This window comes from Phocoena phocoena, chromosome 3, assembly GCF_963924675.1.
Source record: "Phocoena phocoena chromosome 3, mPhoPho1.1, whole genome shotgun sequence".
NCBI lineage: Eukaryota > Metazoa > Chordata > Mammalia > Artiodactyla > Phocoenidae > Phocoena > Phocoena phocoena.
In genome coordinates, this window is record NC_089221.1 from 167,568,337 (window position 1) to 167,585,035 (window position 16,699).

Sequence of the window (16,699 nt, forward strand, 5' to 3'; positions counted from 1 at the left end):
GGTCCCTGCCACGTCTCACCGTTATGCTTATGCCCTTGCAGATCCCCCCCCCCCCCCAGGAAGCCTTCCCTGATCTCCTTACACATTCGTCTAGGCACTTGCCCCACTACTGTGCAGGCTAAGTCCCCGCCCCCACCCCAATGTCTGTCTGCTCCACTACACTTGGGACCCCTCAGAACCAGGCACAGTGGAGCACCTGGAAGGCCTTGGGAAGTGGGTGCTGAATAAACCAGATACTGAATCTTCCTGAGGCCCTAAGACCCTTCATTCCTCTGTGTCTCTCGGGGAGGCCCCAGCTGAGTCACCCACTCACCCATGATGGGAAATCATGGCCCATCCTCCCTCCCCATCTCCAGAGACACCCTCCTGAAAATGCCCTGCTCTAAGGATCTGTCCCTACGCCTGACGTCCCAGGTCCTTGGTGACTCGTTCCTACAATACTGTCTCTTCCGACGCCCACACTTATGCTCACACTGTATGTGTGAATGTCCTTTCCTCTTCCATGCTGCACCCGACCTGGACAGCCTCTTTGCCCCCCCCACCCCCACCCACACTGGCGTGCTATGACCTCCACCTCTGGTTCTCTTAGATGGTGGGAGGCTCCCAAGGGCAAGGACAGCCTGCTCCCTTCCCCGCTGCTTCACTGGACAGGGGGCCGGGGACCCCTACCCCAAGGCCTGTCCCACTCAGCATCCCTTGTCCGTGACTGTGTAAATACACTTTATTTTCCATCTTTCCCGCCTGGGCGACATGTGGAGTGTGAACAGGCAGTGTGCAAAATGGTGGTGGGCAGTGTGGGGGGCACGTGGGAGAGCCCCTCAGATGCCCACCCTGGTCCCCAGGCTTTGTAACACTGAGGAGTGGGCGACCGGGAAGGGGGTACTAAGCATGGATCCCCACCCCAGGAAGTGCCAGGGAGACTGCTTGTGATGCTGCTCTAGGCTCCAGGAGCACCGAGAGGGTCAGCCTGAGGGTCGTGAGGCCCCAGGGGGCAGGGGTCTGGGGGCATCGTTGGATTTTGGCACCGTTCTTGGTTCTGACTCAGCAGAGACCACGGGACCACCATGAGCAGGCGCGGGGAGGCAACTCAACTGGGAGGCCTCCTCCCCTGGGGCCTGGCTCAGGCCAGAGAGTGGGGCCGGGGATACTGAGAAGGAACAGAAGTGGAGGCTGGGGACCCCCTGGAGAGGAGGCTAGCCTGGGTCGGGGAGCCCCTTCATCACTGGCCAGGCTGGGGTGATGGGACTGTCACAGAGGGAGATGTGGTGTGCTGGGGAGAGGGGGGCCTCTTCACTTCCTTACAGCTGCTTTGGCCCCCAAGAAGCAGGGACAGACACTACCCAGGCCCTGGCTGGTTCCGGCTGGCCACCACACCCTGCGCGGCCCTGCACACAGTAGGGGGGGCTTTGGTTTCTGTCGCAGGGGCCACAGTGCCTGCCCCAGGCAGGAAAACCCAGCCTGGCCATCTGTCCCCAGAGGCCAAGGGTCCCGAGGGTGGCACAGGGTTGTAACGACAGGCCTAGAGCGGCCTCTTCTTCCTCAGGCCTCCTCTAGCTCCTGGGTCCTTCCCAGCCGGGCCACCCTTGTCACAGAAGGAGGCCAGCCAGGAGGGGGGAGGTTCCTGCTCCTCCAGTCCTGGGACCCCTGGGTCCGCCCCTGCCCTGGCTGTTAAGAGGGGCAGACTCTCCAGGTAACTGGGCCCAGAGGGCTACGGACCAAGATGGGTAAACACTGCTGGGGAGAGTGGGCCTGCCAGGGGACTCAGGATCCCCAGACTTCGGTCCTACCCTCCGCGTCCTGCCGCGCTGGTCCTGGCCCTCGGGGTGGGCGGGACCACCGAGGGCCTGGAGTTTGTTAAGTGCGGGCGGCGGCCAAGGAGCGGGCAGGCGGCGGCCCCGGGCTCCGAGCACGCGGGGCACTGCCTTAGTTGTCCAGGCCCTGGCTGTAGGGTGCGGCCAGCTCGTCGGCATCGCTGTCTGAGCTGCCCTCACTGTCCTTGGCCGGCCGCTCCAGACGGCGGAAGAAGCGCGCGTCGCGCGGGGACAGCGGGTAGAGCGCGTCCTGCAGCGCCGCGCCCACGCCCACGCTGAGCAGCTCCTCGTCCGACGACGGCAGCGAGTCCTCATCCAGGTGCCGTGCCAGGCCGAGCCCGTCGAAGGCCAGTGGGTCCTCGAAGGGCGGCGGGCCCTTCAGAAGCCGCACCTGGGGCGGGGGACCCGCGCGCTGGAGGCGTGGACCGACGTACCCACGGACGGAGTCCGGCCGCCTGGCCCCCTCCTCTCCCGCTCCCCGAGGCGCCGACTCCCGGCCCGTCACCGGCCGAGGACACCGGGGCTCTTACGCCCCTCCCGCGCTCACCTCGGCTTTCAGCTCCTCGATCTGGTCCTTGAGCTCGCGGATGTACTGCGACGAGTCCGAGTGGTTCAGCTGGCCCTGGATGCGGCCCTCCTCCCTCTGCGGGCGGGCCAGGTCGCCGGACTTCAGCGCGGGGTCCCTCCCCGCAGCCCGGCCCCAGCCCCGGCCCCGCCGCTTACCTGGATTTCCAGCTCGGCGATGCGCTGCCGCATCTCGGCCACCGCCGCCATGCTGTCCGCCTCCCTCAGGCGCACGGCCATCACCTCCTCCTTGCTCTGGGGGCGGGGGAACAAGCGGTCAAGGGGCGCTGCGGGACGGACGGGGGCGCGGGCGCGGTGTGTGTCGGGGTGCAGCACCTTGCACTCGGCCTCCGCTTGCTTGCGGCGGCTCTCGCTGAGCTGCGTCTGCAGCCCCTTGTTCTGCGCCGCCAGGTACTGCAGCTTCTCCTGCAGCGCCGCTCGCTCCGCCTCCACGCGGTTCAGCAGGTTGCGGTGGATGTGGTCCTGGGGGCGGACAGGCGGGGGTCACGGCCTCGCCGCGGGGCCGACCCCGGGCTCCGGGTCCCTTCCCCAGGCGGGCAGCGGCCCACCTGCGTCTCGAGCTCCACCACGCGCTGCCGCAGCTCGCGGCCCTCGGCCAGAGCCTGGGCCTCGCGCAGCCGCACGCTCATCAGCTCGTCCTGCAGCTCGCCCAGGACCAGCTTCCGCGGGGACTCCTTCCAGCGGCCGCCGCGGGACAGATGGGCCTGCGGGGAGAGTTCGGCGGTCGTCCTCCGCCTGGGAGCCCCGAGGCCGCTTCGTGCGCGTCGAGGCCCTCCCTCACCTGCCAGGTGTCCGAGAGCTCCTGCAGCTGCAGTTTCAGTTCCCGCGCCGAGGCCACGGCCTCACCCTCCCGCACCTTGAGCGCCTTCAGCTCCTCCTGCAGCCGCGCCACGTTGTTCTCGTCGGGCAGCGAGCTGTTTCTCTGCGGGGAGAGGAGCGGTCACGGCCCAGGGGAGCTGCGCGGCCACGCGGCCCTTCCCGCAGGCCCCATGCCCCGGCTCTCCTCTCCTCTGCGCTCCGCCTTGGGCGGCCCGGCTGGGAGAGGGTGCACCCTGGACCCCAGGATGCGCCGGGGGAACAAGGACCAGGCCCGAGGCGGGGAGACCCCGCCCTTGCCGCCCCAGCTGGACATCGTGGTCTGTAAAATCGGTGTAATAACAGCATCTGCTCTCTGGCACAACTGGCCTAGGGCAACCCGCTTACAACATGTGACTGCTAGTAACACTAGCTGGGACAGGACGGGTGCTACCCGCCTGGGAATCTGAGATCCACACCCTCCGGGCCCAGACCCGGGACCGGGCCCAGCTGGAGCAGAGAAGACCGTGGATTTCAGCACCGTCTCCCTGCGGATGGACTGAGGGCCGGCGTAGGCCCTATCCTGGCCTCCCAAGGGCTCAGTGATGAGATCCGTGCTCCAGGCTCTTGGACCAAAAGCTAACTCGCTGCATGATGTTCTCCCTGACCCTCGTTTGAGTCTGGGAATTGGCGGGGGGGTGGTGGCAGACCTACCGGGCCCACATTTCCCTCTGATGTGGAGGGAGGGGGTGGAAAGCCCAGCTCTGGGCAGGCGGGCAGTTGGAGACCAAGAGGCCAATGGCCCCATGCAAGGCTGTGGCAGAGACACCCCACCTGGGAGGGCACCCAAAATAGCGCAGCTTGGAGGTGGGGGGCATGGCTCCTGCCGGTGGGTGAGTGCTGCCCTCTGGTGGCCGGGGCGCCTCCCTTCTGGCAGCGCCTTGGGAATTGAGACAACCGGTGTGGAAGGAGCAGGGAAGGGACCAAGAGGCCTGGTGCCCCCTGCAGGGCTGCAGGTGGGAGAGGATGGCCCCCTGGGTGGTGTCTCCATGGAGGGGAGCAGCCCTGATGGGCCTGGGCCTTGGCCTTCCCTTTCCCCTCTCCATCCTGGAACCCAGGGCCTGAGGGGGACACATACAGCCCAGGGAGCCCATGAAGGCCACCGCACTGGTGGCCTGGTGCCTGGCACATGAGGGCGGGCGCACCCCTTGTGGAGTCGTGTTGCTTTTTGTATGCTCGTGTGTGTGTGTGTGTGTGTGTGTGTGTGTGTGTGTTTGTGTGTGTGCACGCACGTATGTACCTCCAGGGCTTGAGAGGGTCTGAGGGTGAGGGGCCCAACTTCCCATCTGCCCTGACCCTGGTGTGGAGACCAAGGAGAAGGAGGCAGGGGCCAAGGGAGGTGCCCTGAGCTCCTTGGGGGCTGCTGGGGCAGGGGGCTCTGACTCCAGGGCCTGTCCCACTGGTCCCCCTGGCCGCCCCTTCTCCTTGGCTAGGGCCTCTTGTCATCTCCCCTTCCCCAGGGTTCCCCCAGCACCTGCCCAGTCGCACCTTCTCCATGTCTAGAACCTTGTCCTGCATCTCCCGCAGGGCCCCCAGGGTCTCGGTCTCCCGCAGCCGTGACTGTTCCAGCTCCGTCTCCAGGTGGGCCACAAAGTCCTCGGTGAGGCGCGGGTTATCCTGGGGGCGGGCAGAGGGCTGCGTTGGGCCCCAGGCTGTGGCCAGAGGGGGCCAGCCTTCCTGGGCTGTGGGCCCAGGCCCGACCCCACCCCGTCCACCTCCAGGGCCGGGCTGTGGGTGGAGAGGTGGGTGAGGAGAAACTCCGGATCTGCCGGAGGGGCCGGATGCCATGGGGGCCCTGATGCTCTGTGTCTAGGGGTCCTGGGAACAGAGGGGACTTTCCATGGCCTCAGGATGCCATGGAAAGGGACACCAGTGACTGGTTCCCAGGATCACTGGGATGAGGACGGAGGGTGAGTTCTCCGGGGACCCCTTCCTGCTGTGTGGCCCGTGGCCTAACCACAGGGTGAGGGTGGCATGGGGCAGATGGGGAAAGAGTTTGCTGAGACTCCTTTCTTGGTCAGTGCCCAGGGGCTTCTCAAAGGTACCCTAGGAATCCCAGGGGTGATGGGTGGGCCCAATAAAGAAGACCTGGCCGTGGGACTTCCCTGGCGGTCCTGTGGTTAAGACTCCGTACTTCCACTGCAGGGGGCAGAGGTTCGATCCCTGGTCGGGGAAATAGGATCCCGCATACCGCGTGGCATGGCCAAAACAAAACAAACCTGGCCAGTGGGGGAGGGCAGCCCCTGGGGTCAGAGCGGGGCCTGCATCTTGCTGCCCGGGGAGCCTGGCAGGGCAGCTGCCACCCTCTTCCCCCACCTGTCTAGCTGCCCAGGTCTGCTCGCTGCCCTTGACCACTGGGGGTCTCTGAGGCCCATGGGTACCAGTGGCTCTCCCTTGGCTCAGATGGGCTCCGGGCCCCATGCCAACCTCTTGCCAGGCTGCACCTCCTCCAGGAGCCTCTGGAGACGGTGCTCAGGGGCTGCACTGGCACCTCCCGCACTCCCTCCCTCTGCCTGCAGCAGCCTCCCTGCCTCACCCAGCTCTGATCAGGCCCTAAAGGCCAGAGCTCAGAGGTGGCAGGTGAATGCCTCTCTGACTGGCCTGAGAGGGGGCATCATGCCATGGGTGGGGTTAGCCCAGCCTCAGTTTCCCCACTGGCCTGGCTGCTTCAGAGCCAGGTGGGGCTACAGCACTCGAAGTCGCGGGGCGGGAGGTGGATGCAGGTGAGCAACAACAGTGAAGTTCCACCCCCCTGTACCCGGGAGCGAAGAATCAGCTTGCACCCCTCAGGCCAGGTCTCCAGGCCTGGGTGAGGGGGCCCTCCTCAGCGAATGACCCTTCCGTCTCCACCCACTGTTTCTTGAGCACCCTGTGGTTTCTCCAAATCAGGGACTCCCCCCCCAACACCCCTGCCCCCAGCTCACTGCCAGGCCCTGCTGGGTTCAGCCCTGGATCGCAGGGAGCCTACAGCATCCTTCCCTGCCCCTCTGGGACCTGTGCTGGGGCACGCATGCTGAGTTTGCAGGCTGCAGCTGCTGGTGGGTTGCCACATGAGGCAGGCAGCCTGCTGGGTACGGCTGGAGGAAAGTTCTGAAAGCCCTCTCTGGGAGAAGCGGACTCTCTGCAGTGCTCCAGCCCATGGGTCCTCCCACTACCCATCCGAAGTTCATGACCCCACAACAGACTTGGGCTGCCCCCTCACCCCCATCTCACCGGCTCAGACTGGTGGGCACAGGCCAGACCCTCTTCCGAGGGCAAAGTGCTGGGCGCTGGAAGGAGTTACCTTCTCCCTTGTCCCAGCTCCTGCCCTGCATGGCTGGCCCCGCCGGGGAAGCCCTGAAACTGAGTCCCCCTAAAGCTGAGTTCCCCCGCCAAGCTTAGGATTAACCTCTCCATCCAAAACTTTACTGCCTTTCTGTGCCACCCCTCCCCCCATCAGGATTGGCAAGTTTCAAAGAAAAGGGGGGACTGAAACCGAGCAGGACCCTGTGGGGCCTTCCCAGGTACAAAAACCCTTTGGTGTCCCCATTGCTTGTTTGTAGAAAAAGGCTTTAGTCTCCTAGGCCTTCCCTGAGTTCCAGAACGCAGCAAGCAGTTAATGAGGACAGCAGGTCACAGGACGCCTAGGTCCTCCTGAAGGGACACAGATATAACCATCTGACACGGATCTCTGAGCTGTTCTGCAGGAACTGGGACCCCCAGCCAGGTGGAGGATGGTGACTACATGCTGAACACAAGCACGCACACCCCCGCCTGGTTGGAACCAGAAGGCTGATGACGGAGATTCCTGAAACGTCACCCGGTTACCTCCCCACCAACCAGCCAGAAGGAGGTCCATGAGCTGGTCCTGCATCCTAAGACCCTCTCCCCTAACACCGTCTTTACAAACCTCTGCCTAAAAGCCATTGGGGACTTTATGGGTTCTTTTGAGCATGAGCTGCCTGTTCTCCTTGTTTGCAATAGATGCTTTACTTTCCTTCGCCACAACCCGGTGTCGGTAGATTGGCTTTGCTACATGTCAGGTGAGTGGACCCGGGTTTAGTTCGATAACAGCCCAACAGCCCTTCAGACCCCTGGGGAGACACCAGGGCTCCCCCAAGGAATCACAGCCCCATCGGTGGAAGGAGGGGTCCCAGCAGGGACAGCTGGTTCCCAGGGGCTCTTGTGCTGAGGCTGGGGCCCGGGGAGGGTGACTGCCTTGCTCCCAGTGTGGAAGGCCAGACACCCTACTGGGGGGTGGGAAACGGAAAACACGGGATACCCCTGGGTGTGGGGCTGTTCGCTGCTGAGGATGGGGAAGGATCTGCACTCTGCTATGGGTTCCCTGCCCCCCAGCAAGGAACAGGCGGGCCAGGGACTGAGGCAGGGCTGATCTGGAGCCACGTGCTCAAGAGCCCTGCAGGCAGCTGGGCATGGGGCGCGGCCCGGCCCTGGTGGCCCCGCCCACCCAGCCTGCTACCTGCTGCTCCTGCAATTGCCGGATGGTGCTCTGCGCCTTCTGCAGGTCCTGGGCCGCTGAGCTGCACTGCTGCCGCACCACCGCCAGCTCCCGCTTGATGACATAATTCTCCTCAGCCTCCTGCGCTCGTGTCACCTGCCCCTGAGCACAGCGAGGACAGGGGGCCGTGACGCTCTGCTCACACCCCAGGCGAAGCCCAGAGAGGGTGGAGGTGGGGCGGAAGGAAGAGGGGTGAGGCCTCCCACACTCAGAGCCTGGGATGGGGGGACCGGCAGGAACAGGACACTCTGGGAGGAACCTGGAGGAACACAGCCGCCCGGGGCCCAGGCTCTGGCTCTGAGCCTCTGTCCCAGGTGAGGAGAAAGAAGTCCTTATCCAGGGCACATGGCACAGCAGAGGCTGGGCTCTGCTGGTGACGTTGAGGATGTGGGGGTAGCCAAGGGCCCAGAGGCTGGCTCCTTAGGCCAGGTCGGGGGGTGGGATACAGCTCTCGCGGGGCCTTCTCCAGTCCTGGAGCCCGGGACTTCCACCTGCCCAAGGCCCCCCCAGCCTCATCCCTTCAGCCCGCCCAGTTTAGGCCCCCCCGTTCCAGGCTCAGAGCCACTAGGTAGTGGGCAGAAGCTTCCAGATAAAGCCATTCGAGATGAGGCAGCAGCAGCAGCAGGTGAGTGAAAGAAGATGGCAGGCCTTGCAGGTGGGAGCAGAGAAGAGCGTGAGGGGCCGGAAGGTGTGTGTGTGTGTGTGTGTGTGTGTGTGTATTGGGGAGGCTCAGCCGTGCACACACCAGGGCCTGTTGCTGATGCAACCTCAGGGTCCCCGAGCCCTCCTGGGTCCCCACCTGTGTCCCTTGGAGGGAGGAAACCTGTGCATGTGCGTGTGGGTACACTCACAGATGCGCCCACACGCACCACGCGTTCACACGCACGCCCCCTCCCCCAGAGGGAAGCCTCTGTCTCCCGGGAGAAGCGGTCCCCAGTCACCCCCATGCGCAGCTCCAGGCCTGCCCCCCTCATCCCCCGGGGCATGGCAGCGGCCAGGGAAGAGGTGGTGTGGTGGTCATGTGCGGGGGACCAGGAAGAAGTGGGAGCGGGAGACGAAAAGCTACAGTACCTGGATTAGCCTATCAGCCAGAGCAGCGCTCTCCTACCCGGTGGAGGGGTTCCGAGCGACAGGGGGAAGAGGCAGAGCAGAAGGCGCGGGGACAGGAGAGAGGGAGAGACAGACAAGAACCACTTGTCACTAACGCAGTGGACTGTCTCTAGAAGCAGGGAGAGAGGAGTGAGACCAGAGAACCAGAGAACCAGCAGGAGAGGACCCAGAGGAAGACCAAAGCCAGAGCCAGCTCCGTCCTGGAGAGGGGTCTGCGTGTGAGTGGGGAGGGCGGTGCCACTCACGGGGGCCGCCAGGCGGGGGCCTCACTCGTGAGTGAGGAGGTGCCATCCGGGGAGGGGGTCAGGGGAGGGAAGCACTGGACCTGGTGGGTGCATTTTAATTTGGAGGCAAAGCAAGAATCAAGGCTTTGGGGCAAGGGCAACAAATTCCACCTACTCCGTGTGGTCAGTGGAGGGTCAAGCAAAACTGAGTGGGGAGCTGGAAGTAGAGGATCCCCGTCTCTACTCCCATCTTTAAAAACAGGTTGGGGGCCAGGGTCAAGGCTATGGCAGCCCCTCCACAGTGCAAGGCCGCCCCCTTCTCCCCCACCCTGTCTCCTTTCTTTTGTCCGAGCAGCCCGCACCCAGGCAGCCCGGGAGGGCACCGGGCACAAATGGATTTCCGTGTTTGCAGTTAGCAGGGTTATAACTCAATCCCTCCTCAAGCAAAGTTTCGCCACAGTCCCAAATTTATACAGCGGCCCAAATCTCAGTGGGGCTTGTGGTGGGGTCTCTGGGATTTACGCCACAGGCTTCGGGGGGGTGGGGCGCGGCGCCTGGGGCAGGAGGCTGGCTGGCCCTCTGGCTGCTGGGTCCTGCTCGGGGCTGGGAGGGTTCGGTGCCACAGGCTGGTGGCCACACCCCTCACCTTCTCCAGGGTCTCAATCCGCTGCTTAAGAAGCCGGTTCTCTGTCCGAAGCCTCTATGCGGGGAGAGGGGAGAGCACGTCAGAGCCCGCCGCCTGCTTCTGTACACACAGACGGCTGTCCCTGCAGGGCTAGGCCACCTCCCGGGCAGGACAGCACCAGTGTCTCTTGCTCTGGGTCACTGATTCCAGAAACCAGTCAAGGCCAATTCCCGTTTGGAATGGGCCACCAGGTGTTTTTTTAAAAACAAACTCTGGTTCAGTAAAAATAATGTGATCACTTTGGTGGCTACACACGGTGTGTGCAGGGGGTGGGGGGTGTTGGGGCGGGTGGTCCCTCCTCCGGAGTCTGTTTCTACCCCATGCTTGAGCCTGTCAAGGGCCAATGTGACGCCTTCCACAGGGCAAAGGCCTCTGTGTTTTGGGGGAAGCCGCTCGCAGACAGGCCCCACCCCCTCACTGCTTCACTTGGAGCGCCAGGGTTGAATTCTCAGAGGACAAACTCAGAGTCTGGGTCCAGGGGAAGAGGTCTTGCTGAACACATGCTTCTTTCAGTTTGACAACTACATTTCCGCAACCCACTGAGAGCCAGCTGTACCCAAGAGTGGTCAGTTTCCCCCGGCTGGGGTTCTGGAGATGGTCTCCTTGCTTCCACCTTCCATCCTGTGCTGGTAGTCTTGGTTACATATTTGTGGTTTTAGGTTCCCTCACAGCCTTTTGGGAAGCAGGGGAGGTTCACATCTGCCTTGCACCTAGTTTCTAACTACGTACCCCTTAAGCAGTGGGTACAGAAATAGTTTTGATCGGCGGATTAGTGAGGGTCCTGCTTCCCTGTGGATCACACAGAACACTGCCTGGTTCCTACCGGGGTGAAACAGGCGATGGAAACACCCAGAGCACTCCCAGGAAGCAACTGTGGTCAGAGAGGATTGCAGACTTGATTGATGGGCAGGCACTGACTCATGTCATGGGAGGGGAAACTGAGTCAGAGGCAGGCAGTGTCTTGCCCGAGCCTCCCGGCTCGCTGGGGTCAGAGCTGTTGCCGGCACAGGTCTCTGTTGCTCATAGGGATCCAGAGCCAGAGTCCTGACCCCTGACCCCTGGAATGTCTGCCCCCTTTCTGGCTTCAATGCATTGATGCCACAAGCTCAGCCATCCCTGGAAGAGTTGGATGTGCCGAGCAACAACTCACCTCTCTCCTCTTCCTCTCAAGGGAAAACCAGACAGGGAGTGAACAAGGACTATGGGGGCCTATGTACTAATCACACTATTAAATTTTTTTTCTTTTTTTTGCCATGCGGCATGCAGGATCTTAGTTCCTCAACCAGGGATTGAACCTATGGCCCCTGCAGTGGGGGTGCAGAGTCTTAACCACTGGACTGCCGGGGAAGTCCCTTTTTTTCTGTATTTTTGATGTTTTGACATCCTGTGGCCTTGCTAATCCTGGAGGCACTGCCCCTCCCAGGGCTAGCTAATTCCTAGGGAGAGTAGACAACCTGCCTGCTAGCTTGCCTTCCACAGGCAAACCAGCCAATCCAGAGCCCATGCCTCCACCCACCTCCCTTATCTAATTCTCGCAGAGCAAGCTAGTATTTCCCCTGCTCTCAATTATTCCAGGACAGCTAGGGACCACCCCTATAGCCCAGAGCCTGGAAATTATTCAAACTAGCCAATCCTGAACTCTCTTGAGCTTGCCTACCCTGCCTCGCCCATCCCTTCCTGTGGAAACCACAGTAAGGGCTCTGGCCCATGCTTTTCTCCTTCTGCCTCCTGACCCACCCTGGTGCTTCCTCATGTGGCCCTGCGTGCAGAGGTGTGCCCCCTCCTATGAGTAATAAACTCTTCTTTTGAAGGCAGTTGCCTCTGTGTCTGTCACCTCACCGTACCTGATTAAAACAAATCCCAGGTACATTTTTAAACAGGCGAAAGGTGAAAGGGCACAGGGCAGGGTCAGGGGAGAAGGCATCTGCCCTGCCCTTGGGGCACGCAGTCTCCTCTAGTGATAATATTCCAGGCTGGGAATGTGGTTTAAGGATCCGCTGTGTCCCTCCCTACTGCTGAGCCATCATGGTCACCATATGGCAGCAGGCCCTTGTCTGTGCATGAGCAAAACACATACACGTTTGGACTGGTGCATCAGTAAAGCTGCCATTCCTGAGAAAGGGAGATGCTTAAAAATTCAGGACACAAGACTATTTCCCAAAAACTTACAAACAGGGCCAGGACAATGATGCCCTCTTTCGCCACTCAGGTATGGGTGGCAGGTGACCTGGATTCTAATCTAGGTTCTGTCTCTGCCTTTCTAGAGGAGGTAGGGATGACGATGATGGTGGTGGTTAATAATAATAATTATTTGAACAGGAGAGCGTCATCCCTATTTTGCAGAAGGGGACACTTAGGCTCAGAGAGGTGAATTCACCTTCCTGGCAGGTCACACAGCTGCTCTGTAGGAGAGCTGGGATTTGAACTCTGGTCTGTGGAACTCCAGTCCCAGCCACTGTGGGACTCTGCCCCTGAAGAGGACAGAGCCAGGCTGTGCTGGTGTTTGTGTTTGTGTCTGTCCCCCACCTCCACTGGACTGGGGGCCCTCAGTCCTGCTGTGACTCTGACACACAGTGCTCACTAAACGCCTCTTGAGGGAATAACCAAAATCACGTCTGGAGGGATGACAGCAGAGGGAAGGAGATGGAGGGACGTCTGGGTTCAGAGGCTCTGCACACCCAGAAAACCCTCTACGATATTGTGATTTACAAGGAATATATACTTGGTCTTTGTCCCTGGTCCTGGCACAGGCTCCTAAAACCCTGGGAATTTCCTAAGTGAGGAGAGGAATAAAGGTGTCTTTGTTATGTTAATGAGATGACTTTTGGAAAGCCCCACCCCCGCCCACCCTAAGGATGGTGCTGCTTGCCAGGGGACCCAGTCTTGTGATGAGAGGGTTGGACCTTTCAGTCCCAGCCTGAGACCACCGGGAGGGGAAAGGGCTGGAGGTTGAATCTCAGTGGCCCTGTTCACCACCGTGTCCCCAGTGCTGGTGGGGCGGGGGGGGGGGGGGGGGGGGGGGGGGGGGGCCTTGCTCCCATGCCGGCCTGGTGGTGAGTGAAAGGACAGGCAGGCCGAGGGACCACCTCTCAGAGCCTAAGGACACCCTGCTGTGTGGCCCGCGCTGGGTGGGCTGCGCTCTAGCGGCCGTCGAGGGGGCTCCCAAGGGCATATCCACCACACCACCAACATCCCCCCCTTTCCCGCCAACACTGCCCAGGCCAACCGGGGACTCACTTTGATCTCAATCTGCTCCTCCATCTCTTTGCTCTTCATGGCTGCGTACTCCTTCTCCAGCCTGCAGAGGGGAGGGCCAACGTGCTCACTGTCCCACCCTCGGGGACCCCGCTTCTGCCAGCACCCTGACATCCCGGTACTGACCTCTTCATCTTCTTGGGGTTGTACTTGACCTGGTAAGCCTTGAGGATCAGCTTGTCCGGGCAGCTGTCGAACTGATGGGGGATTACCCTCTGGAAGTACTGTGGGGACACAGGTGGTCACGGACACACGGGCCCTGACCACCTGGGGCCACCCGAGCCCCTGCGGCACCCTGCTCCCCTGGAGGAGGGCCTGGGTACACCAGGAGGGACGGCCAGAGCCGGTCGGCCTGGGCCCTCGCCATCACCTGGCCTGTTGTGTGGGTTGAGTGAGCGAGTGTGAGCAGCAGGAATCATGAGAAGGAGTTGCCTGCAGCCAGGACCTCTGTGTGCAGGGAAAGTGGCTTCGGGAGCTCCTGAGGGCAAAGGCCAGGTGTGGGTGTGGGTGGGGTCCGAGCACAGAGGACCTTCACGGAGGAAGGGGGAGACATGCCGCTGCCTCAGGGGCAGTGAGAGGAGACGGAAGAGGCTGAAGGATCGGAGTGGTGTGGAGGAAGCCAGAGGGAGGACCCCTCAGTGGTCTGCCTGCTTGCCTGGGGCCCCAGGAACCTCTGCAAAGAGTTAAGTGCAAGCTGCCGGGTGGACACAGCTTGCTGCAGTTCGGGGCCAGGCTGGCTCCCGCGCCCTAGCCCAGCTGGCCCCTCTGGCAGCTGCGGACAATGGATGCCCGTGTTCGTGGACACAACTGTGGCCTTTGTGCATTCTTCCCTGAAGCACCAGCTGGAGGACGCTGGGAGGGGGCGGGGGCCTGCATGATGCGGCATGGCGGTGAGATGCAGGCCGGCCTCTTCTCAGCAGGCAGGGCAGCTGGGGTAGGCTGTGGTGAGGCAGGACGAGAGTCTGCCCCAGACCCCTCACTCCCTCCTGTGCCCTCGCCCGGCCTGGTTGCTGGGGCCAAAACCACACCCAAGGCCTCCTGGTTTGGCCAGTATTACTATTTGCCATGTTAGGCTCTGGGGACACAGAGCTGGGGGCAGGTGAAGCGGGGGGACTCCCAGGGCTCGGCCTGGGCCTTCCTCTCTCCCTGCTGCCAGGCTGCTGGCCCTGGGATGTGTCTGGCAGAGCCTGGGGCTCCTCAGGCACCCCCCCAACCCCGGTCCTCCATGGAGACCTGGGGGTGGGGTGCAGAGGTGATGGGAAAGGATCAGGGTGCTCAGGAAGTCCAGGGCCTCCCCATCTCTCAGAAGGGCTCCACCTGCCCAGGTGCCCCTGCTTGGGGGCAAGCCTGCCCGCCCTGGCCCTCCTGGCCCACCTGGGACATCCCTTCCATGTCCAGCTGCATCAGCTCCATCTGGTTCACCTGCAGCAGGGCAAGGCCCACTCGGAACACGATCTCCAGGCCCTGCGAAGGAGGCGGGGGTAGTGCATCTCTGGTCATGCTCTCCTGGGAGCCCTCCGACCCCTCCCTGAGCCCTGCAATCGTTTCCACTCCATCCAGAGTGACCAGGAGAGGAAGGGGCATGTGGTCCTCACCTCGTACATGAAGATGTCAAAGACACGCGTGGCGACGGGCAGTGGGAAGGTGGTCAGGAAGAGCGTGAGGAACCAGGAGGAGGCATACATGGATGTGTGGAAGCTCTGGGAGCGGAAGTGGGTGTTCAGGTCCGGGAGCTGCTCCTGGGGTCGGGGGAGGAGGCCAGGCGCCATGAGGAGGGTGTTGGGCACAGCTGTCGGCACCACAGGCTCCCTCCACCGGGAAGTGCTAGGCCTCAGTGCCTGCACCTCCAGGGAGCCTTCCTTGACCTGCCCTGGGCAGCACCCCGCACTGTCTCTGGGTGGGGCAGCAGTACCCCAGAGCTCTGAGTAGCACTAGGTGGGGACATGGACAGGGATGGCAGGAGGCCCAGCTGCCCGTGGGACGCTCACCACCGCCTCCCATAATGCTCTGTGCTTCGCGCCCAGCAATGCTCAAGGGATGCCTGTCTGACTGGTCTGAACTTCAGACTGCTGGAAAGTGACAGAAACTGGGGGAACTGAAGCTGGAGAAGGCGGTAGGACCCCCTGGAGGTCCTTCACTGGGAGAACACACCCTCGGGCTGTCCCCCGGCCTGCCCTGGGCTTCCTGACTCAGAAGCTCTCTGGTGGCGGCCAGCTCCTTCACCACGGGAGCTCTCAGCTCCCCAGCCTGGGGTGGGATTGCTCCTTCTCTGTGGCCCTGGAACACCTGCTTGCTGGCACTACTGGTCCCCTCGACAGACAGCACCTCTCCATCCTCTGGGCCTGAGGAAGGGGGCTTTCACTACTGGGTGCGTCCTGCCCACTGTGGCAGAGCAGGCATGTGTGTGTGTGTGTGTGTGTGTGTGTGTGTGTGTGTGTGTGTGTGTGTGTGTACACACGTATACCGGCTCTCTCTGCCAGCCAGGAGTGGGCCCTGTGGGGCTGCTATTTATAAACAGAGGCGGCTGCGGTTCTCCAGTAATCAGCAAAGGCAGGCAGACAACACCTTCCCTCCTTCTGCCACACCAGGGAGCAGACAGGAGGGCGCCGTGGGTGTGTCTGAGCCAGGCTGACCCCTCCACCCTGGCCGTAATGGCTCTGGGAGCTCCAAGCTCTGAGGAGCCCCCACTGGAAAGGGCTGGCCCCTGCCTGGTCCCTCAAAGCATCCTTCAGGGCAGTGCTTTACGGCCCCTTGGGGAGTAGAGCCCCTCTCTGCGCTGGAACGTGTGGATGTGATTTCTCAGGCGTGGAATTTTCAGTCAAAGAGACTCGCCGGGATGGCCGACGTTAGCACCCGTAGGTGTGGGCTGGTGGAGAGGAGGGGGCAGGCGGGACCGCCCCTGGGCCCACTCACCTGTAGCATGTACTCGAACTGGTAGATGCAGAGCCCCAGCTCTGCCATGCTGGGCTTGAAGAGCTCCCGCAGGCGGTACTCCTGCATCAACCGCACGAACACACAGAAGGCCTCTTCCTCGGGCATCTGGGGGTGGGCGGGCAGGGGGCTGTGAGTGGGGGTGGGGGGGCGGGGGTGCCCACTGCTCTTCTTATGGCTTTGCTTATCTCTGCTCCATTTACTTTTACTGAATGTGGACAGTGCTGGGCTGCCCGGACCCACACAGCAAACCTCTCTGGTAAATATCATCACCCTGTTTCAATGACAGGAAGCTTCCTGAGGCTGAAGTCACCTGCCCAAGGCCTCCTGGCAGGAAACAGTGGAGCTGGGACTTGAACCCCAGGTCTGGCCACCTCCAGAGCCCACGGTAGAGGCATCTCTGGTCCATTCCCAGCCATCTCCATTCTCCCCCTCCTAAGCCTGCTGGATTCTCTGGAGGAAACCCCGAGCCCCATAAACATCACACTGGCTGACCTAAGCCTGAATGTCCCACCCAACCCTGGGGGGTGACTGTCAGAGGTCACAGGTGGACACAGAGGGAGGTTCTGACCTAGGAGGACACCGGATGGAGGGAACACTCTCCTTTTGTCTACCTCCTGGGGGCAGACAGAGCCGGGATGGGCCGGGCCCAGGCCACCTACCTGCATGAGGAGCAGGCCCACGATGAAGGCACTGCCCTGGCAGTAGCCCACCTCCCGGTCCACCAGGGAGTAGGCCTGCGAGG

At 62.2% G+C, this 16,699-nt stretch overlaps 1 protein-coding gene across 2 annotated transcripts in view; it reads right to left on the minus strand.

Annotated features, from left to right (window-relative positions):
• Window positions 1-707: 707 nt before the first annotated feature.
• The window catches only part of EVI5L (ecotropic viral integration site 5 like), a 30,486-nt gene continuing 14,494 nt past the window's right edge, over window positions 708-16,699 (minus strand). The window contains exons 5-20 of one of the 2 annotated variants that reach the window (XM_065873322.1): window positions 16,617-16,691; window positions 15,937-16,062; window positions 14,619-14,762; window positions 14,398-14,487; window positions 13,150-13,247; window positions 13,006-13,066; window positions 9,730-9,783; window positions 8,821-8,853; window positions 7,711-7,851; window positions 4,740-4,868; window positions 3,178-3,318; window positions 2,945-3,100; window positions 2,712-2,858; window positions 2,535-2,630; window positions 2,359-2,454; window positions 708-2,202 (exon numbers count right to left, since the gene is read on the minus strand). In XM_065873322.1, the coding sequence (XP_065729394.1) occupies window positions 1,924-2,202; window positions 2,359-2,454; window positions 2,535-2,630; window positions 2,712-2,858; window positions 2,945-3,100; window positions 3,178-3,318; window positions 4,740-4,868; window positions 7,711-7,851; window positions 8,821-8,853; window positions 9,730-9,783; window positions 13,006-13,066; window positions 13,150-13,247; window positions 14,398-14,487; window positions 14,619-14,762; window positions 15,937-16,062; window positions 16,617-16,691 (1,866 nt within the window). In that variant the 3' untranslated portion in view covers window positions 708-1,923. The remainder of the gene's footprint in view (window positions 2,203-2,358; window positions 2,455-2,534; window positions 2,631-2,711; window positions 2,859-2,944; window positions 3,101-3,177; window positions 3,319-4,739; window positions 4,869-7,710; window positions 7,852-8,820; window positions 8,854-9,729; window positions 9,784-13,005; window positions 13,067-13,149; window positions 13,248-14,397; window positions 14,488-14,618; window positions 14,763-15,936; window positions 16,063-16,616; window positions 16,692-16,699) is intronic. The other variant, XM_065873323.1, reaches the window with a different exon arrangement.